This window comes from Diadema setosum, chromosome 4 (genome assembly GCF_964275005.1).
Source record: "Diadema setosum chromosome 4, eeDiaSeto1, whole genome shotgun sequence".
Lineage (NCBI taxonomy): Eukaryota > Metazoa > Echinodermata > Echinoidea > Diadematoida > Diadematidae > Diadema > Diadema setosum.
In genome coordinates this window covers 37319515-37343210 of record NC_092688.1, presented here as the reverse complement: position 1 = coordinate 37343210, position 23696 = coordinate 37319515, and the positions used below count along the sequence as shown (strand labels likewise).

The following is a 23696-nucleotide window of genomic DNA, read 5'->3' as shown; positions in this document are numbered from 1 at the left end:
TTAAATCACCCTCAAAAGATCCCTTTTATGTGCTTGAAAAAGCATCATGTGGACCTTGTTTAAAGTCCCTACCGGGATGGGGTTGGGGTTGAACACTTTTTCAGAAATTAGGGCGCAATTTTCGTGCATGCCCCGGGCGCCGTTTTCCCTAGATACGCCACTGGTTGTGATATTACGCTAACACCATGATTGCCACTTATCTTGGATAAAAAGCTAAGCTCGATCATTAAAAATCTTAGACTAAACTCACCCAAAGCCTCGACCTACAAAATTCGTATTTGGAAGAATAATGCTACAACTCTTCATGAAAGCGTAACATTTTTTTAAGGTTTTCCATTGGTTATCAAATTCTATAGAAATTTAAGGCAAGCAGCACGATCGGTACTATCATGCATCATATGAGCAGGTGACTCTGGGAAGACAGTTTAGTGTATGCATAGCTTGGTAAGTCATGCATGCAGAACATGAACCTACTTTACTAATATTTTCATCTTCTAGCCTCAGTAGTAGGCACTGCCTCCAACGTTCAAGGATGGAAAGGAGAGGACATCCGATTGCCATGTGACATCCAGGAGCAGCCTCTCGCTCTCGTCTGGGTCAAGGAAAGAATCTCAGAGCAGCAGCTGAGGACAATAAAGGCTGAATTCATCGATGGGGAATTTCAGAGTAGGGAGGAACGGTTTGATATCGACAAGAACTTCAGCCTCGTCATCACCGACTTGGAGGTGGCAGATGAGGGTCTTTACTATTGTCAGGTGTTGCTGAAGAATACCCAAAGTTTAGAAAATGGTACGATCATCACAGTTAGTTGTAAGTAAGGTTTTCTTTTTCGCCATGTCATATGTTAGTGGGGACGATACTTTAAGATTGTACAAGACGACAGTCCCCTCCACGATTTAGTTTAAATAAAAAAAAAATCCGTACACACTCAAGCTAAATGAATTCAGGAGCGATAACAATAATGCCTTGTCAATATTATCTAAATCATCTGTCATATGCACGGGGTCACAGGTAACTTATGATACAAGCACTACAGCCAATTTCTATTGTAACCGTGATGTTCGATAATTGAGACTTCAATAGGTTTCTCATTAGCACCGGAACTGCCGTGGCAAATTTTTGACATGCAGTTTCAACATTTGACACGGCATTTACGGGAATCACGGCCTGTTCCGTGTGTCCATCCCGACGTGTGTTCATCCCTTATTTCTATCGTGTTGTCACACATCCATCACGTTTCGTCCAAGTTGGCCAGAAACCTGACTGCCATGGGCGCCGGGAACATGGTGTACACGCATTAAAAGTCAGTAATAATGTTTTGATAAAAATGTGCTCGATTTTCCCCTCAAGCAGCAATTTGTAGAAAGGCGTTAAAAAGCAGCAACAATATTTGGAACTAACATCCGGAGAAACTCTCAGCATGCTTTTAACATTATTTCATTCAGATATACACTGTAATTGTTAATTTCTGCACATTCAGGAGTTCCCATGGAAATTACTAATATTCGAGCATTCCAGTGACCCCTAATTTGACAGGAAATCACGTGAATTTGATTGCTTAACTTGGTTGCTTAAGTCCTTACATTGAGTCACTTAATATTGATATTTTGATGACATGTGATTGATTCAAAATTATTTTTTTTATTTTTTATTCACAACATCTTTGAACAGGGACATTCCGTTCAGTTCTGCTGAAAATTATGTAATTAAAAAAGGTAATGCGTTTTTCGCCTAACTTATCAATGCTATTTTCCTGGTGATTAGAATTACATCATTCTGTTACTCTTTTTCAATGTCTACTTTTATTGCGCGATTCTTACTCTTTATCACTGTATTTATTTTCTAAGAGTGATTCGATATGACATCACCGTGTTATATATCAGTAATTTCATCCTAATAACGTACAGATTAAAAACAAACAAACATGACAGTTCTTGTTCTTTTCTATTCATGATATCCACTTCACATTTTTCTATAAAATGAGCATTCTTAGGTTCTAGTTTCATTTCCAATTATGCAATTCACGTAAGATAAAATATAAAAAAAAAAGTTTGGTTTTCCATGAAAAAAATTGAAACTGCCAAAATCTTTTTAGATATTTTGTAATGCTGAGTGAAATCTGGATTAGAATACAAAATATTATGATATGTAAACTCAAAATAATTTTGTATTTCTCTAGCGATGGCAACCGGACATACAATCGAGGAATGCGTTGATAAAAGTCAATCTCGTCAAAGCCGATGCACATACCAATATCCCTCCAACAGCCCTTCTTTTAATCTTACGTGTGTCGTGAGTGGATTCAAACCTAACGTTTCCATGCTATGGACCGAGGAGTCGGGAAAGAGACTGACTTCCGTGGTTTCACAACAGAACACACTTTCTGATGGCACATACGAGAGGTTCGGAAAATCACTGTTTCAGCTAAACATGGGACAGACCAAACCTTCATGTGCGTGGCTACCGGTGACTCGCTGAATGGAACGTCGACCCGAGAAATCACCGTTCTGCCTTTATCAGGTTTCGTGAAGTGTTGTCAATGCTATGTTTCTGAATAGTCACTGGCATACAATTGATATTTCAAACCAATGTTCTGATTGAGATAGGTCACGGAGAAGTACAATATTCGTTTATTCATATTTTGAGAAAATTAACCCCCCCCCCCCCCAAAAAAAAAAAAAAAAGATGTCCATTTTGCTAGTCTCCAATTTACAAGTAAAAAAAGAGAAAAAATGTAAACCCATTTCAATTGATTGCTATGGAGCAAAGTTACCCCCCCCCCCCAAAAAAAAAAAAAAGAAAAAGAAAAAAAGATGTCCATTTTGCTAGTTTCCACTTTACTAGTGGAAAGAAAAAAATCAACCCATTTCAATTAACTGCAACAAAAAATAAGTACAAGAAAAAACACTTTACGACAACAGCGCGTCACGCGCATTGACGAGTCCGACACAAACGATCAGTTATACAGCCCACGAGTCATACAGTCCGTGATATCGACACTTCTAGGCAAGTAAGGTCAATGAGTTAAGGTGAAACGGCCCACCAGTCCAGCACTCGCTTGGCTTAATATATGCAGTGTCCCTCTCATGTTTGTTTTTGTTTTGTTTTGTTTGTTTGTTTGTTTTTTTGCTTTTGTTTTTGTTTGTCCTAGTACCCCTTTGTTTGCATAGTGTCGGACTCATAGACCCTTTTTTGCCTACGAGCTGACATGCCGTATGACTCGTGAACCGTAAATGACTCATGCACCGTGTTTTTTTTTTTTCTTTTTTTTTTTGTCGAGTTAGTTGGCGAGTGGGTGTCGGTCTCGTAGGATGATTCAATCAATACACACATATTAACGTTTATTTATATTCATATGTAATGTCTTGATAATGGAGTAATAAGTGAACGAGTGTTTCATTTGTGTCTTTATCAAATTTCAGGGAAACGTAATAATTTGGGTCTCATCATCGGAGTCACCATTGGTGTGCCTATTGCCTTTGTCATCCTATTTCTCCTTGTTGGAAAGTATCTTCAAAACAAGCATCCGGACTACCTACCGCGAAGAGGTGTTTGTCTATTTTTTGTAAGGTTTTATATTTGTATTCATTTGTAAATATTTGTGTTTGTGTGTATTTCTTTGGTTTTATTCTTTGCATTTTTCATCGTTCTGATACAAAAATTACATTAGTATAGACGACCGAATATCCCGTGTACACCAACGGCGTAAATCCATACTGAGGAGTGGGGGGGGGGGATGGTCACCATCACCACGATTAGAAGCCCATAACCGGACCTGCGCAGCCTTTTTTTTTTTTTTTTTTTTGGGGGGGGGGGGGGAGAAGCTTTGTGCCCCCCTCCCCCCCCCCCCTCCCCACACACACACACTTTACAGGGATCGGATGCCCCACTCTTTTGCATGAAATATAAAGTGGGAGAAAAGTGACAGCAACGACATAAAGACTTTTTGTTCTTGTTGCTTTTTTTTTTTTTTTTTTTTTTTTTTTTTTTTGCTTGTCAGACAACTTTCGGCGGAAAATCAGACCTTAAGAGTAGAAAACATTTTTTTTTTTTTTTTTTTTTTTTGGGGGGGGGGGGAAATATCCGTGAGAGGGAGCGGAACGACCGAACGGGGGAAGGGTATGTATGGGAGGGGGGGGGGTATCCCTCTCCCACACGAGGAAGATTTTGCATTTTCAGACCTGAAATTCAGCGATCTGGTGCTCACTTGTGAAAATTTTGCTTTCTTTTGTTTAAAAAAACAATAAGAAAATGAAATATTCACAATATATTATTGAATGACAAAATCGTGGTATTTCAGCTCTTGCTGTACAACATCACTGTGAAGGCCTACTAAATAATGGGGCCTATCATCGGCGTAGACAGGATTTGATCTTAGGAGGAGCGGTTATGTGAGGGAACGAATCAAGCGAGGGGGAGGGTATGGTAGGTAGGAGGGTTTCCCCCTCCTACGGTGAAATCTCTTTGCGTTGAAAATTTTGACATTTTTCAGTCAAAAAACTGCCGTTTGTAGCTACATTCTTCGCTTTGGAAATTAAGGGGGGCACACCAGGCGCAACTGCTGTCAATCACTGGCAGCAACATCAGGAGAATGGCATAGCGATTAAATGCGAGCGAGCGGAGCGAGCGAACATGAAAATTTTAACATTTTACAGTCTAAAAACTGCCGTTTGTAGCTATACTTTTTCGCTTTGGAAATTAAGGGGGGCCGCATGAGGCGCAACTGCTGGCAAATACTGGCAGCAACATCAGGAGAATGGCATAGCAGTTAAATGCGAGCGAGCGGGGCGAGCGAGCTTGAAAATGTTGACACTTTACAGTCCAAAGACTGCCGTTTGTGGCTGTATCTTTTTGCTTTGGAAATTATGGGGGCACACCGGGCGCAACTGCCGGCAATCGGGCAGCAACATCAGAATGGCATAACGATTAAATGCGAGCGAGCGAAGCGAGTGAGCTTGAAAATTTTGATATTTTACAGTCCCACATGTCCTTTGTGGCTGTACTAGTATTTTTTCGCTTTGGAAATTAAGGGGGGGGGCGCATCGGGCGAAAACTGCTGGCAATTACTGGCAGCAACATCAGGAGAATGGCATAATGATTAAATGCGAGCGAGCGAAGCGAATGAGCTTGAACATTTTGACATTTTCCAGTCCCAAAAACTGTCGTTTGTGGCTGTAATTTTTCGCTTTGGAAATTAAGGGGGCGCACCGGGCAAAAACTGTTGGCAATTACGGGTGTACTGGCAGCAACATCAGGAGAATGGCATAATGATTAAATGCGAGCGAGCTTCAAAATGTTGACATTTGACAGTCCCCAAACTGCCGTTTGTAGCTATATTTTTCGCTTTGGAAATTAAGGGGGCGCACTGGGCGAAAACTGCTGGCAATTACTGGCAGCAACATCAGGAGAATGGAATAATAATTAAATGCGAGCGAGCGAAGCGAGCGAGCTTCAAAAATTTTGACATTTTACAGTCCCCAAACTGCCGTTTGTAGCTATATTTTTCGCATTGGAAATTAAGGGGGCGCACCTGCTCACAATCACTGGCAGCAACATCAAGAGAATGGCATAGCGATTGAATGCGAGCGAGCGGAGCGAGCGAGCTTGAAAATTTTGACATTTTACAGTCTAAAAACTGCCGTTTGTAGCTATACTTTTTCGCTTTGGAAATTTAGGGGGCACACCGAGTGCAACTGCCGGCAATTACTGGCAGCAACATCAGGAGAATGGCATAGCGGTTAAATGCGAGCGAGTGGAGCGAGCGAGCTTGAAAATTTTGACATTTTACAGTCCAAAGACTGCCGTTTGTGGCTGTATTTTTTTCGCTTTGGAAATTAAGGGGGCACACTGGGCGCAACTGCTGGCAATTACTGGCAGCAACATCAGGAGAATGGCATAGCGGTTAAATGCGAGCGAGCGGAGCGAGCGAGCTTCAAAATCTTAAAATTTTACACTCCAAACACTGCCGTTTGTAGCTATATTTTTCGCTTTTGTTTGTCCCACTTTTATTTGAGAACCATCCCCCTCCCCCCATCGACGCCTCTATACATATTAGGTTGCTTTTGTTAAGTGAAAGATCTGCTGCACACTCTTTGATGAATTAGGGAATATACGTCTATGTCAAAAGTGTACAAAGTTTATCCCTTATCCTGTATAGCGGACCTTTTAAATGTTCATGATTGCAATACAACGATCTGGTGCATAGTTCTGGCGATATTTGGACAATTTTCCATTAAGAAAGTTCGAGATTTGTCCTCATCTCGGGTATTGCTTGGGGGATAAATGATTTGTCTGTCTAAACACTTCCTTTGGGGCGGGGCAAATGCCCCTTTGCCCCCCCCCCCCCCCCATAGATTCGACGTCCCTGATCTTCCCTTGGTATGCCCATAGATGTATCCTGACTGAGTCATCAGTCACTGTCGTTTCTCAGGAATGATTCAGGAAATGGAGGGGATTCAATTATGGCGATAAAGTTGTTGTTATTGTTTGTTTGTATGTTTTCGTACATATTTTGCAGATGGTCCCCAGTTACTCGCGTCATAACATGTTTACATGTAGACCTATACTATTTGACGTTTTCAACGCCTGAGCCATACCTTACAGTGTATGTCGATGTTACTTTCTTCGCGAGCGAGCGAAGCGAGCGAGCGCTTGAGAAAATTATACATTTTCCTACAAGATAGAATACTGTTCAGCTCTGTTACCTGTCTGAAGACCGGCGTACAAACGTCATGCAATATGCCAAAATTGATACAATCACATTTCTGCTTCCTCCATTTTTTCCCCTCAATATTCAGGGGGGGATGATTGTACAGGCCATCCCCCCCCCTCCTCCATTTCAGGGGGGGGGATATATCCCCCCCCCCATCCCCCCCGGGATTTACGCCCATGCACACAGAACTTGCGAATCTATTACCAAGGATGATTAATCGATGTCAAATAAAAGAAATATTCATAAAGGAAAAATACATCAAACAGTACGTCTGTACGTCATACGCGTATTCTTGACATGATGGTGGCCTGAGAAATGTGGGTATGAAAAGAGGAGAAACCAAAACGGTGTGGAAAATATTGCGCCCAGAATATAATCTTATATGAAAACGATCATTGAAAGTGATGTTCTGTTGTTGTTGATAATATATTTCAGGATGTGGCTGGAGCCCCTGCTGGCGAAGACCAAACATACAAGAAATATTTCACGAGGACATGGGGGAAGAAGTATTAATGCTGGGTAAGAAATGTATATTAATATGTAGGTAGCCACAATCTTATTCGTTGTAAAAAAAAAAAAAAAAATGCATCATTAAGTTATGCACAGTGACTTTATAATTATTTTCAAGATTACATCTTATCCTTTTAACCACATTCGTCATTTCGTTGTACAATGATACAGATGTGTTATGTAATCCCAGCAAACACAGAACGGTTTCAGAACGTTTCCTAAACTTTTTTTGGGGGGTTCCATAAGTCTTCGTATAAAATGGACGTTTTTAAAACGTACATACAACGTCAAATTGGGGACTTAGCATTTACCGCAAAGCCGTTTTTTTTTTTTTTTTTGAAAACGTTTTAGAAACGTCAAGGACGTATCAAAACGTGCCTGCATTGTCTTCGTCCTTTGAAAATGTCCACAAAACGTTTTTATTAGGTCTGCCATGTCGACTTCGTCTTTAATGAACGCTTTAAAAACGTTTTTATTTCGTCCTCTGCACGTCTTTTATCATGAATATTCATGCATAATCATGAATATTCAAATTAAGGTGTGTGTGATCTAATTCTAGTAACCATGTCTTCATGCATCACAACATTTTGGTGATATAAAGAATGTGATACAGATTCAATAGGAATAGGGTGTAGTATTGGTGGTAGGACATCGGTTATGATAGGATTATAATAGGTTTAGCAGTAGGATACATTAATCTCAGATTGCGTCTATAATCTCATAAATGTAACTCTTTTTTAAAATACCCTATGGAAAATAAACAGACATTCTTAAAAGGTTTTCTGGACGTTCTAGACGGATATGGAAGGTTCTTTGAACGTTCTGGAAAGGGTCATAAAACTATTTAGACGTTCTTAAAACGTTTTTGAACGTTCTAGGCGGTCCGCAAAACGTCCGCAGAATGCTTTGAATATTCTTAAAAGGTTTTACTGACGTCCCCAACGTTCAAAAGGTTTTCTGCAGGTCCTTAAAAATTCCGAAAGGTTTTTCATTGGTTTTCTAAACGTTTAAATTATCTTTTATAACGTCCATTTGAAACGTTTTAAATACGTCGAAAACCTTCCACGAAAAGACGTTCTGAAAACGTTTTGACAAAACGTCCAAAAAGCGAACTTGGAATGTTTCAACAACGTTCAGAAAACGTTCTTGTGTTAGCTGGGATGCAGTCAGTAAAAAGAAATAATTATACGATTTCGTAAAACTTTGTAGGATAGAGTGCCTTGTAATGTTATCCTCTATCAGCTATTATCGTTTACACTTTTGGATCAATCGATTTATTACATTCCAAGCCCTATTCTTTTTTTTTCATCTTTCTCACTCTACCTCTTTGTCTATCTGTGTATGCATAATAGGCCTATCTTTTTGTGTGTGGGTATTTATGTACATTCAAATGTACAATAACGATTTTTTTTTGTCTTTACTTTTTCTATCTTTTGGTTTCTCTTCTAAGAACCATCATCGCTTACTAAGGAACAAATACAGCAATGCAAGGAAGAGCTGAAGGCGTATTACAGTGTGACACGACGCAAGGTCACGGTGGATCCACTCAACTTTAAGGAGCGTGTTGAATTGGATGAAATTTATACGAATATAAGTATCATAAACCGAAATAGCAAGCGTAAGAAACCAATAACATACGACGATCTTCTGATCAACGATGAAAATGGAAATCATTCAAAGCGACTTCTGATACAAGGTGAGGGAGGTGTTGGGAAAACAACACTTTGCGCTAAGATTGCCTGGGACTGGTGCCAGGGACGGATTCTTCAGGATCTGGACATGGTGCTCCTAATACCTCTTCGAGATGTCACTTACAAAAAAAGTATTGGTGGTATTGTAAAAACTGTCATGCACCAACAGAACACCCGTCAGCACCGACATAACAACTGTCATACACCGACAAACATTCTTGGATCAGCACCGAATGACTGCGACTGTTCACGCCATGTTTGCCAACTCCAACTCTCATGTCCCGAATGGACACTTTTATTCCACCCCACCCTGGTTTCACCAAGGCACATCACGGTTCTCCGTCACACCTCCCCCCAACAAGAGGAAAGTTATGAATGTAACTTTTCGACTATAAACACCTTCGTTGTAAGGCTTACTTCACTGTTCTTGCTTACTACACGTATTCAGCTTACACGACTATACAAACTCAAATAGTTTTGTGTTGTTTTCTTACAAACTCACCTGGCATACTATACACTTATAATTACTGATTTTGAGCCTTATCAGAATCAGTTAACTCCGGCATCAATTGTCCACTTTTAGAACAATATATGAAAACTTGACAAGCCCCCTACAAAACATGTAAATACAATATCAATATGTTTACAGTAATACACATGTGAAACTGTTTTCAACGGGTGCACATACGGGTGCACATACGGGTGCACATAATCCGGAAAGATTACACCAGATGTAATCAATCATTTCTCCAGTAGTATCAATGTTTTGACTGAGACTGTGCTTTCTGGTAGTCTCGACTGTAATTATATCCTCACATACTTGACCAATAAACTTTCATAACTTCAGGCATGAAAAGTATTTTGTTTTTGGTAACACATACACTTCATCTTTAAATGTGAAAACCAAAAATGCAATTTCTTCACGAAATTGTTCTGACTGTTGCAAAGATATGTCTGTTTCTCCAACACAAACTTTCACTGGAGTTTCACTGAATGTGGTAACAGCACACATTTCATGATTATAACAAAATCGTATTTAAACTCGTCAACACATGTGTACATCTACTCATGTACTTGCTAATACATCTTATACTTATGTCAACTCTGCGTCATACGTTAGCCAAAACAACAACAAAATTTTGAACATCGGACATTTCTTTTTGTCCCTTCACACATATGTACTGTCACGCGATAAGATGTTGTAATATACACGTGTATGTGCAAACTCTGGAAAATATCGAGACCATATTCGACACACATTGTGACTATATGTCACTCTGTAACGAAATACATATACAGGTTATTAATTTACAAAAGTGACATTATAACATCTTGGCTTCTTTATGCCTCACTGTCACTCAACACTTTTCATTTATACAAAACAACACAAATTCTTTTGTTTTAACACAGATCGGTTGACATAATTATGACTCATAATTTGATCAACAGTTTTCCTGTGACTGGCCGGTTGTGTTTTGCTATACTGTTTTTGCATTTGCTAGTAACGTATCGGTATACATACAAATCTGAATCTTTTGACTCTTTGGGATACATTGAATGAAATCAGAATATAAGTGTGCAACTGAAGCACAACTTTCACCGTAATCTTACACACCACAGATATTGTATCCTGGCGCTTCCTGTAATGTTGGGTTTTCAAAATATCATATAATGCTTGGCTCGTAACACATCATGAAATTTTCAAGCGATGTCTTCATATAAAGACAGAATATTGTGTACTAGTACTTTCTCATACTTCCTAGCATCACTCACATTATACTGTTTTCGTTTGAAACAAACATGATTAACATAAATACAATTTCTTCCTTCACAAATCCTTGGGAAAGGAAGAAAACTGAACGAAAATACATAAACACCTGTATACTTTGTCATATACAAAAAAATATCAACATCAGTTTCTTGTCTGTTTTGAGTCTTGTTTGAAATGTTCAGCTTGATGTAGGTTTCACTGTAGATTTGAGATTGTTATCGTTCGGCAACATTATCAGCGCGTGCACAGTTTCAAACTCGCGACAAAGCGTCTGCTAATTTGTTGTCCTTTCCTGCTATGTGCACAATTCTCAGTGGGTACGGTTGGAGAATCAAACTCCAACGGAAGAGACGCTGATTCTTGTGCTTGAAGCGTTCTAAGAATGTCAATGGGTTATGGTCAGTGTACACCACGATGTCTCTTCCACCGTCCAAATACGCTTCGAAATGTTGCACGGCTAGAACGACACTGAGGCACTCCTTCTCCACAGTTGAATACTTTTGCTGATGGCGATTCAGTTTTTTGGAGAAGAAACGCACGGGTTTGCTGTGTCCGTTGTCGTCATCCTGAAGTAGCACGGCTCCTACTCCTCGGTCACTAGCATCCGTAGCTAGCTGGAAGCTCCTCTCGAAGTTTGGTGCGATAAGCACGGGATCGTTCATGAGGACGGCCTTCAGCTTCTGGAACGCATCCTGGCAGCTCGCCGACCACTGGAACGTTGTACCCTTTTTCAACAGGTCCGTCAAGGGCACCACCAGGTGACTGAAGTTGGGGACGAATCTCCGGTAGAATCCGCACATTCCCAAAAAGCGCTGAAGCTCCCGTTTCGATGACGGCACTGGGAAGTCCACGATGGCTCGGACCTTAGCATCTCGTGGTGCGACGCTACCTCGGCCTACCTTGTGACCTAGGTAAGTCACACAAGCTTTCCCGAACTCGCATTTGGCCAGATTCACCACGAGTCCTGCATGTGACAACCTCTGGAACAGCTCTCGAAGATGAGCAACATGCTCCTCCCACGTATTGCTGAAAACCAACACATCGTCTATATAGACAACACAGTTATCATGACCAGCAATAACTCGATTCATCATCCGTTGAAAAGTTGCGGGGGAATTTTTCATCCCGAAGGGCATGACACGACACTGGTATAACCCGGAGGGCGTGACAAACGCCGAGATCTCTCTTGCATCTTTGTCTAATGGCACCTGCCAATACCCTTTCATCAAATCCAATTTGCTGACATACTCGGCACTTCCTACCCGATCAATACATTCCTCAATCAAAGGAAGCGGAAACGAATCAGTCTTGGTTATGGTATTGACCTTCCTGTAATCGATACAAAACCTGGACGTTCCGTCTGCCTTTGGGACTAGCACTACTGGGGAACTCCAGTTTGAGTTACTAGGCTCTATGATTCCATTTGCAAGCATGAAATCTACCTCCCTATCCACCTGTTCTCTCTTAGCAGGATGAATCCGATATGGATGCTGCTTAATGGGTGCATTTTCACCGACATCTACTGTATGAACAGTGTCTTTTGCACAGCCCAATTTATCACTGCAAACCTCCGGAAATTCCTGGAAGATGTCGACAACATCTTGCCTCTCCGAATCAGACAAATGATTGAGCAGTAACTCTGGATTTTCTAGTGCCTTTGAGTTCTCTACTCGCGGAATCATTCCCGACTTGAAACTCACACTCTGAGAATCTGGAGCATCAGATTCAAACTCTTCTGCACTTTTCTCAGCACTGTGTAGGACACTCTCACTCACCACTGCACCTTTGTCTTCTACCATCACTCGGCTAAATAACTCCTCAACAGCTGGAATAGGAATCAACGGCGCAGATCTAATGGCATGTTGTGGTTTTCCTACCACTTGGCATTCATGACACGTTCGACAAAATTCGGACACATCCTTTCTCATCTTGGGCCAGAAGAAATGAGTTCTGATTCTACACAAAGTCTTCTTGACACCCATGTGTCCGGCCATTGGAATTTCATGTGCAAGACGTAGAATTTCCTTTCGATACGGCGGAGGAACAACTATCTGGTCGACAACCGTCCAGTCCTCATCTGCGGGACGATCAGGAGGACGCCATTTCCTCATCAAAACACCAGACTTTACATAGAAACATTCTGGCACTCCCTTCGCCTCATCTACAGTCAATGCACCCTCTCTCAACTTCAACAACTCCTCATCTTCCATCTGTGCTTTGATTAAAGCTGGCTGACTGAACACACCTTCTTCCCAACTTTGTTCTCTTTCACCTTCACTAGTCACCTTTCCAAAGAATGTGTCATCAAGAGAAATTTCACTTTCAGACTCCTTTCTCTCACGCTCTGCTTCACTTGCTCGAAACCTTGTGATAGCACATATTGGAAATACTTCTGGGAATTCATAGACCAGTTTTTCGGTTTCCCGCTCGTACACTGGGACTTCGGAAACAACCGGAAGGACACTCACTCGACCTCCTGCAAGGTCATTACCAAGCAAAAAGGAAACTCCATCCATAGGAAGAAATGGAACAATTCCCACAATCACTTCCCTTGAAATCAGTCCACTATCCAAATTCACTCGGAATAGAGGGACCGCCTGAGTTCCTCCGTTGACATCATGTATCAGTACCTTTCTACCCGTGTTACAGTCTATGGGCATACTCTTCACATCTCCTACCATGAGGGACTGTGTAGCTCCAGTATCACGAAGGATGACAACCGGTACTCTAAATTCAGCAATGGTAACTGTACCCTTGGAAATGAAGTCCTTGTACTTTTCATCCAAACCAATTGAACACCTATCTGTCATTTTTGAGACATTACTTTTCACAACATTTGGATGACGCTGTTCATCACTTGCACTTGACTTAACAAAACCATTGGTGGCTGTTTGGTTCGGTTTCTCTTTTGTTTCAGCATCTGAACTGTTCTGTGTACGTGTGTCTGCATGGACTAAACCATGTGTTGCTCTTTGCTTTTGTTTTTCTTTTGCTTCATTTTGTTCCAGCAATCGCCTACATTCGGACTTAATGTGACCTGTTTTCCCACAGAAAAAGCATCTCACTTCTTTGTATTGAGGCCGTGGCGATTTTGGTCGCTCTTTCTGTGATTCAGTCTTTACTTTATCCCTGCGTTCACTATGACTACTGTGCCACTTTTGAGTGTCAGGATTTCTCAACTGATCAAATTTCCTCTTTCCCTCAGGACTTTTTGCTTTCACTTTATGTGTCAACTCATACTGGTCAGCGGTGACTGCTGCACTCTTTACATCATGTACTCTTCGATCTTCCAAATATGTTCTCAGATCTGGAGGTGTCGATTTCTTGAACTCCTCCATCAACACTATCTCTCTCAAATTGTCATAAGTGAGATCTACTTTCATTGATCGAACCCATCGATCAAACATAATTTCTTTTTCTCTCTGAAACTCTACGTAGGTCTGTCTCGAACCTCTCCTATATCCTCGAAACTTTTGCCTGTAGGCTTCTGGGACTAACTGATAGGCAAGAAGGACTGCTTCCTTAATTGTGTCATAGTTATTAGCCTCCTCATCCGAGAGAGCAGACACTACTGAATGTGCCTTGCCTGTGAACTTTTGTTGTACTATCATAGACCAATATTTCTTCTCCCACTCTAAATTCCTGGCTATTCTCTCAAAGGAGAAAAAGAAAGAGTCTACATCCTCTTCATCAAAGCGGGGGACTGTGTTTGCCATTTTTGCAATATCGGGCGTCTTTGGTCTCGACATAGTAACATTAGGCCTATCCCCTGGGACGCTACTGGCCTGTACCCGAGTCAACTCAATTTGACGTTGCATTAACTCTTGTTCGAGTCTCAGATTTTCTGCCTTCATTTTTTCTCTTTCTAACTCCAATCTAGCCAGTTCTAGTTGTGTGGAATCTACCTTCATCTCACTAGGTCTAGTAGTAGTGGTAGTACTTGGAGCAGTTTTTCTACCAGCACTCTCAATCTCATCTGTACTCTCACTCTGGTCCGTGTGTTCATATTCTACACCACCCAGTTCAAGCTTCTTCACCAGAACTGCAAAGATTTCTTTCTTTCGACTACACTCTCTGATATCAGCATCTACATGAGTTGCAACCTCAATCAATTGGGCTTTCACTAACCCTCTCAATCTACCAAGAGTGACGTCTTTCACAAACTCTGCAGCATCGAACTTGGCTGCCATGATTATTCACATCTAGTTTTCCGACTAGATTTCAAGACTACGTCGCTAACGCAACTTCCACAGTACACTCCACTGCGTACCGAACTACGAGAATAGTCTAAGCAATTCAGACCGAACAAACACTCGTATATCTCGAGGCCAATTTCCTCGTAAAGCCACATCTAACGATGCTAATCCAAATAACCAGAAAGTGACACACTAATCTGATAAAATGACACAACGGAAACGATAATACGTACCCTTCCTTTCCAGCAATCAATGCTGCAACCCTGGTATTCAGCTAGCGAGAAGACCAGTACAAGTGCGCAAAACATACTCATCGCATCGCTTCGCGAATCGCACTTCCATTCACAACCACTGCTAACGCAGCCCCATTACACATACCGTGCAATGTCACGCAGTATACAATATTGCTACGAACGAACGACAATTACGTTCGCTACCCTGTGTACACATCTCACATGAGTGCGAACACTACAACACATGCTTCCAGCGGGCATCAATACTTACAACGATGTACCAAACACCGAAATAACTACCCAAAAGACAGCTTGTTTGTATGTTCATTTCCCGGACATGTTCCCCACATGTCATGCACCAATAGAACACCCGTCAGCACCGACATAACAACTGTCATACACCGACAAACATTCTTGGATCAGCACCGAATGACTGCGACTGTTCACGCCATGTTTGCCAACTCCAACTCTCATGTCCCGAATGGACACTTTTATTCCACCCCACCCTGGTTTCACCAAGGCACATCACGGTTCTCCGTCACAAAACATATCTCTCTGATTCAAACACAGCAAAAATGAACCAAATACATGATTACATTACAAGAAATCAAAGTAGAGTCCTCATTATATTTGATGGGTTCGATGAGTTTACCGGGAGATTAAGTGAAACTAACAGCAGTGAGGTCATTCGCATATTGAGAATAGAGCAATATAAGTCATGCAAAGTAATTGTGACCACACGACCATGGAGAACTGACGAGTTCATGATGGACAAGACTATTGCTGACGCTTACACTATTCTTAGCGTCGATGGATTTAACAAGGAGAATTTATCAACTTACATTACAAAGTACTTTCGGATTGCGGAGGAAGACAATCTTGCAGAAAACTTGATTAGTTTTATGGAGGAAAATGATATCATCCAGTCAAATATGGCTCCATTTCCTATCTACTGTGCGATGCTTTGTCTGATGTGGAAAGACTTCAGTGAAGAGAGACGAAAAGAAATGCAAAATTTCCAAACTTTCTCCATGATATTTTTTGAGATGATGTTTTTTCTGAAAGAACATTACGCATCAAAGGCCTGTGCAAATTTACAGAATCAGAACATTGCTCAGCATTTGAATGAAGCTGGAATGGCAATTCAAGAAATAAGCGAGATAGCGCTAAACGGTTTATTGGACAGAAATATTTCCTTTTCTGAAAACAAATTCAGAAAGTGTTTGAAAGCCATGAAAACATGCTGCAGAGTGGGAGTTCTGACTATAGAAAGAGATGTCATCACAAGGGAGTGTCGACGGAATTTAAACATTTCATCCTTGGTTGAATCAACTGTTTCTTTTCCCCACAAACTGTTTCAAGAATACATTGCAGGGGTATATATTGGATATTTATTCACCAATGATCGCACCAAGTACAAAAAGGTGAAGAAGAAACTTCTTCGTCGACCTGAAGAATTTCGCTATGTACTCTACTTCGCCTCAGGTTCAGGGAATGAGCTTGGCCTTGATATCATCAAAGGCCTGATAAACTGTGATACCGGTAACTTCTCACCTCATTCCTCCCTTGACGAAGAGCTTGGTAAACGTAATTTCTGTGTTGACGTTGCGTTTGAATGTCATACTGAGGAGGCCACAAGAGCAGTGGGAGAACGATGGGGTAAATACACACTAAATACCCGTTCACCAGAACACACATTGTCAGGAGCGGTGTTCATGGTGCGAAAGAACCAAGTGGTGAGTGACGCAGCTTGAATATTGATTTGAAATATTACAGAAAACTTTGTGTACAACAATAATAAGATTCCGTGCATATGTGTGCGTCTTTTCCTGTGTGAAATTGAGTGTATAATCAATAACCTCAACAGCTTTATTCAAAGTTGGTATAGTTAAGCTTATGATGACTTGGTGTGTGTTTTAAATCTTAATCACCATGTCACTTAATTCATGCACTTGTATCATGTAATTAATCGGAACGTTTCTTTCGGTAAATTGTATATAGCTTTTTTTTTCCTTGTGACATTAGAAAAAATACAATAGTTATGATGAGTCAAGCAATATGTTCTTTGTTGTTCTTATGGCAAAATAATTGGCTCCACGGAGAAAATGAATAATAGCAGTTTCATGGTCGAATAAAATCAGATCGATTCGCGACAATAGTTAAAGATATAAAGTTTTGGTACCTCAAAAGTTTCCCTGAATTTCCTTGTCTTAGTTTGTGTTTCAGGTTAACTCTTTATGTGCCACGTTCGCACGTCCGACTCAGTCGACGGCGTGCCAACTTCGCATATTCTGCTCAACAAAAAAAGCCGCCAAAACCGATCGACAAATCACTAATCACTGCTAATCCCGCGGCACAATGAAAGCGTCTCTCGTGCTTTTGTTCCTCTCATATACGGCTTGCATTCTATGTGGTGATTGACTATCAAGCGGCGTTCCCATCTAGATTTGCTCGTACATTCTAAGTTTTTGTCACGGTTTTACTAGCAAAAGTCATTCCTTTACAGTAATGTAGCAACTGGTCATTCAAAAGAAAAAATGAAAATAGATTCGTCATACAATTTATATCGGAACAAAGCTTGGCATTCCTCTTTAACTTTGCCTACCAGTGTGCCCGTCTTAACAGAAATTTGTAGTTATTTACACAAATTGGAAAAACAGAATTTTTTCTCAGAGCATGACTACCTTCCTGTCTCAGAATAACGTGGCACACAGGGGGTTTCCACCATGGCACATAAAGAGTTAAAGTACCTTTCATATAACTAAAGGCGGTGTCACACCTCTCCGGGCAAGCTACGCGGGCTTGTGGCGAGGAGGTAGTTTAAAGCACGTAGAAGATTTTCCGCGGGCGGACAAGAATGTTTGCAATTTTCGCACTTGTTTCTTACTTACAAGACGCGTGCTACTTAGCTTCTACTTGCGTGCGTTCCGTGTGACTCGCATGAGAGCTTTGAAACCGATCCATTTTCTGTTACGAGCGACTTACGGGGATTGCAAAGTACCTGCTTTGGAGTTGCCTGTGAGGTGCTACCGGTAAGGGTTTCCTACTTGTGTTCTGCGCGTACCTCTACGCTCAACTCCCGTGACTCTTCCTTAACAAGTTTTGAGCATGCTCAAGGCCTTGCCATACCGTATCTGGAGAAGTTTTGCGGCTTGACTTGCGGGGAAACAAATTTGCTACCCGGAGCTCTCCGCAGTTGGCCCGAACTTGACAGTACCTGCACTTATCTCGTCCTTAGTTGCCCGAAGGTGCGCACGCTAGTCCAATTTTCCCGCAGCAAAGTTTTGAGCATGACCAAAACTATTTCCGGAAGAGTTCCACGCAGAACACCCGTAGGAGGGCCGTAGCCGCCGCAATTCACAGGCATTTGACCCGCTTGAAGTAGGTAAGTTGCCCGCTGATCTATGCCTATGTGAAGGGAGTGCGTGCCATTTGTGGGCTCATTCTCTTCTTTGTCCTCTGTCCTCTGTGGAGTTGAGGACTACCTGGTCCCTTTCGGACAGGACTTCATCCGCCGAATGGACTTCAGCAGCAATTTGATGCATTTGCTGTGAATCTTCCGGGCTTTGTGGCTGTCCATTCACTGGACTTTCTCTGCCCTTGTGCACTTTCCGTCTACGGGGCATCTTCACTTCTTGAAAGCTAGTTGACAAATGATTGTTTGCCCACCCACTCGAACCAGCCTATTGTTCAGACTAGCACTCACCTCGCAGGCGACTAGTACGCAGATAACACGCAGTTGTGGCGCAGGTACTTCGCAGAGCCCGTATGTCGCCCGTAACTGACATAAAAGAAGCTATCACGAAGCTATCACGTGACACCCACGCGCCTAACACGCAGTTCAACGGAATACACGCAAGAAGGACTTAGGTATCACGCGTTTATAATGTAATACCCACGCCAAACTCGCCCTAAACCTTGTCCGGCCGCAGAAATTATTCTGCGTGCTGAAAAATCCCCATACGCAATAAGCCCGCTTAGCTGGTGTGACAGGGCCTTTTTTGGCAGCGGGTAAATAGAGCCAGCGTGCGCACCTCCGGGTAACTACTTTTGAGATACATGCTAAGTACTGTCATGTGCGGGTCATCTGCGGGGACCTCCGGATAGCAAAAATGTTCTTCGGAAGTCGCACGCAAGGCTGGTGTGACACAGCCTTAACAATGTGAGACTTACTCGCCCAAAAGTGCTCTCATTTCTTAGTAATCATGCAATTAACTGCGACCAGCAGCCCCATACGCATAGTGTAATGGGGCTTCGCATTGTAGCATTCAGGATCATGACAGATTCAGTATCGCGAGTGAATATCAACTTAAAATCCAAAAATTTCTTCAATTTGAAGACTTACCAGTTAAGTTGAAGTATTGAAAACAGGCTTCGGGCAATGTTTGATTCTGCCAATAGTCCCTTTCTGTTCGAATTGATAACTGAATGTGACTCGGTCGAGAGGACCTTGGGAGAGCTACATACACTGAATACTACGGCCAGCGCATGCACATCACATGCGCACAAATTTCAAATCCATGAACGGATAAGATGTTTGTGTGCGCATGCGCTGGCCGTAGTATTCAGTGTTTGTAGCTCTCCCAAGGTCCTCTCGACCGAGTCACATTCAGTCATCAATTTGAACAGAAAGGGACTATTGGCAGAACCAAACGTTGCCCGAAGCCTGTTTTCAATACTTCAACTTAACTGGTAAGTCTTCAAATTGAAGAAATTTTTGGATTTTAAGTTGATATTTACCCGCGATACTGAATCTGTCATGATCCTGAATGATACAATGCGAAGCCCCATTACGCTATGCGTATGGGGCTGCTGGTCGCAGTTAGCTATGCGTATGGGGCTGCACGCTGCTGGTTGCAGTTACCGGTATCATGCAATAATGGTTTCGTAAAATACGTGTACTACCTCGCCGCCGTACGGCGGCGGCTACTCTGGTACGAAACCATTATTGCATGATTACTCAGACATGAGAGCACTTTGGGGCGAGTAAGTCTCACAGTGATTATGAAAGGTACTTTAACCTGAAACACAACCTAAAACAAGAAATTCAGGGAAACTTTTGAGGCACCAAAACTTTATCTTTAAAGTTGTCTAAATGTCCCTTACAGTAATTTTTTAACTTTGAGTGTACTAAAGACGCCTTGTATCGAAGGGAGACGTCAAACTGAGTATAGTGTAGAGTACATGATTATGTATGTTCTGCATACACCTGTTTAGGGCACAAAACATGAGCATGGATGAAGTCATTTATTTATCGTCCCTCTGCTCTTTCTCATTGGTACTATATCAAAATGAGAATAGATTATTCCCTCACGAATGGTGATAAGTGATATTACGATATGAATCGAACGTGTATCAAAATAATGATCCCTTTTGTTCTGAGTCTCAAATCTCCAATCAACTCCCTGTACGTTTATCAACCACATTCTTCTGTGGGTAATTACTTTCCTTTACTGTTAATTCATGTTCGTTCTATCAGCAATCTCTAGATATGATGGATTTGAAATGCGGAAGAACTGTGTCACGTGACTTGGCGGAGAGCATGTGCTCGAGCAGTGTATTGCGTACAGTACAAATATCGGACTCACGATTTTACCCTGACTTTTACAAGATCCTACTCGATGAGGTTTCGAACTGTCAGGTAAGAGCTTTTCAACACAGTTCCAAAAAGTATGCTATTATGTACAGATTGCAGATGGAATGATACTAAAGCTATTTAAAAGAGGCAATGCATTAATTGGATTATAACATACTAAACAGGGAAACCTTTTTTTTTTTTTTAATTGCCTCTTTATATTATACAGAGGCAAATAACAAGTTTTCAATGTTATTCTATTTGGAATTATAAAGAGAAATATTCAAAAAAGAGAAACACTGTTTCACTGCAGGGAAAGTTTCTCGAACAGACTGAGGATCAAAAAAAAATATCTCAAAATACATTCAAAGGTATGTACACTATCGTAGGTGTTTCAAATTACCTCTTGTGACCATCACCACTGTTAAATTAATGTTTTAGAATGGAAGATCCTCATCCAGGTTTTTATGCAGTCGTCACGGAGAACATAATGTGATCTAAATCTAATGCAAGTTTGAGTGAAACCAAGGTCAACTTGTATTTGATGCGCTTCAGATATATATTGTCCAGTCATATCTCATTGGTAAAGTAATTATTATGAAAAAAAAAACCGAGAATTAAAAAGATTATTTCGAGCATAATGATGACGAAAGTCACCTGGCCTGGCTACAGAGCAATACGTTTTCACTAGCCGTTTAAGGTATTAACACTATTAATTGTCCTTCGGCCGCCCCTAGGAATAAACAGCCTTGCGAAATCAAGCTGGACTTCCCCCATTCCTTTCTGCATACGCTCAGCAGATAGATCACAACCCTATGTTAGCACCCAACGATACATATACCTTGGAGGTGTGACTAAATACTGCAATAAAAGCATTCCTGTGATCGTGAAATGCTGCTGTCCCGATCTGACGGACATCTTTTTTTTTCGGGGGGGGGGAGGATGGAGTTGAGAAAACTGTAACAACAAATGTATCCATTTTTATTATACCCGGTTATTTTAATGCCGCCATACGAGAAGTGAAATAACTATAAATCTCCACATGTTATATCGCGTTCCTTAGTTGAAACTTGCAGGGTGAGTACTGAACAAATTGCCTCATACCACTCTCGGCACGGATATAGACCTTAACCATGTCGTCAACACAAGTTTGAGTCATTATGGTATTATAATCCGACGGTTTTCACTAATCCATAAAAGATGAACTGCCCACTAACATGTGTGTGTTTGTGTGTGTGTGTGTGTACGTGTGTGTTATTATCTATCTTCTTCGAATTGTTGTACGGGAAAGCCGTGAAACGTCCCTTCACGACTTCAAAAGTATCATGGCCTGAAGATACACCTGAGAAAGAAGTTTAATTTACCTAGCAATGTATCTTTAGGGTTGGGAAGCCTGGCGAGTTGCCGAGGACGACCGTGATTTTCGGGTTTTTTTTTTTTTCTTCTTTAATCTATTTATTTATTTATCTATTCATTTATTTATTTATCTATTTATTTCTTTATTTTTGCTGGAGTACAAGAAGCACCTCTGTGTCAAAGCCAGGAAAGGGTGGTTTTACTGCAAATGCACAGTAGTGCTGCTAAGCCCACACGAACCCTTTCCTACGAGGTGTTCATCCAGTGAAGAAGACCATACACACTAGAAGGGAAGATCGCCAAACACGCATATTCTGCAGGTCAGGAAGTTCGTTCAATATGAGGGGAGGTCTCTTACGCCGTTACGTCATCACTTCGGAGAAAGATTATCCCATTTTTATTTTTTTTTTTTTTTTTGGTGCAAACTCTCCAACACGTCAAAAGGAAAATGAAAATTAATGTAGCTGAATATGGGCTATCCAGCCATCTTCACAAATGGAAAAATGAACAAACAAAAATTGCACTCGAAGCCCCAGGGTAAACTTTCATGATGCAATCATAACAATCCAGAGACGCACCAGACAACACAGAAAAAAGGCTGCAACTTTTTTTTTGATCAATTAAAAGGCGCACATAACATCCTCCGTCTTCACCCGTCAACTAAGCTTGGTATTGGAATCACTTGAGCAATATCCTGTTCACCTCCACAGTGCATATCAAAAAAAAAAGTAACCCCACTTTGAAGGGCTTCTATTTTATAATTGTCAGTTTTGCAATGCGCGATGTTGCTTGTGAGGATAGGGAAACTCGTCTTCTTTCCATTGATACCTGATTATGCTCACAAACATCATGCATGACTGAGCACATGAACTTTAAATGACAATGACAAATTGCACTTTTTTCCAAATTTGGGTGTTATAAGAGCAATGCACCATACGGCAATGATTGCAGTCATAGAAGTGATCAATGTCAAACGTAAAGGTCACCATTGTGTGGAGGAATGTTATTTAGAGACCAATCGTGCGGATGAAGTGCTAGGAGAAAGATTAGGAGTCTTACCTCATGATTGTTTTATTCCCGGGATGCATCTGCTACTTGCTTTTTTGAGTTTATATCATTTTCTTTTGAAAAACATTATTGATATACTTATTCCATGCATCCACCATTTTTTTTTTATCAACTTAATCGGGACACTGCATAATTGGGTATGCGTTCCATGACGCTACACAATACATCGGGTAGTATTCTATTTTTATTTTGCATTATGGCTACATTCTAATGCTGTCATGTTAATGGTCATTTAGTGCTACGAACATACCCATCTTCACCCAGAAAACAGATTGGGCAACCAATAACTCTGTTGTTTACCTTTTTTGGGATGTCTTCATACTGTCATACAACATTTTTATTTTACTATTCTTGTGAGTACGGACGAAGATTTGAACCTTCATTTCGTCCCATTGGGACTTGCCCTTGTCAGTCCACTAAAAGGTCATTTTTCATTTCATTCAATTTCACTTCATTTATTAAGTTTCCACACAAACCGTACAGTGTTACGTCTACAATAACCATCCATGAAAATTTAACACATTAATTAGATATGAGTTACACGTTCAGTATGTACAAATAGCATTACACATGGCACAAAATCA

At 41.1% G+C, this 23696-nt stretch overlaps 1 protein-coding gene across 1 annotated transcript in view; it reads left to right on the top strand.

The window, feature by feature from the left end:
- Nucleotides 1-488: 488 nt before the first annotated feature.
- Nucleotides 489-23696, top strand: part of LOC140227837 (uncharacterized) — a gene marked incomplete at its 5' end in the record, with an annotated part of 102673 nt that continues 79465 nt past the window's right edge. Inside the window, 3 exon segments of the mRNA XM_072308230.1 lie at nucleotides 489-810; nucleotides 2180-2404; nucleotides 2407-2520. Coding sequence (XP_072164331.1) covers nucleotides 489-810; nucleotides 2180-2404; nucleotides 2407-2520 — 661 coding nt within the window.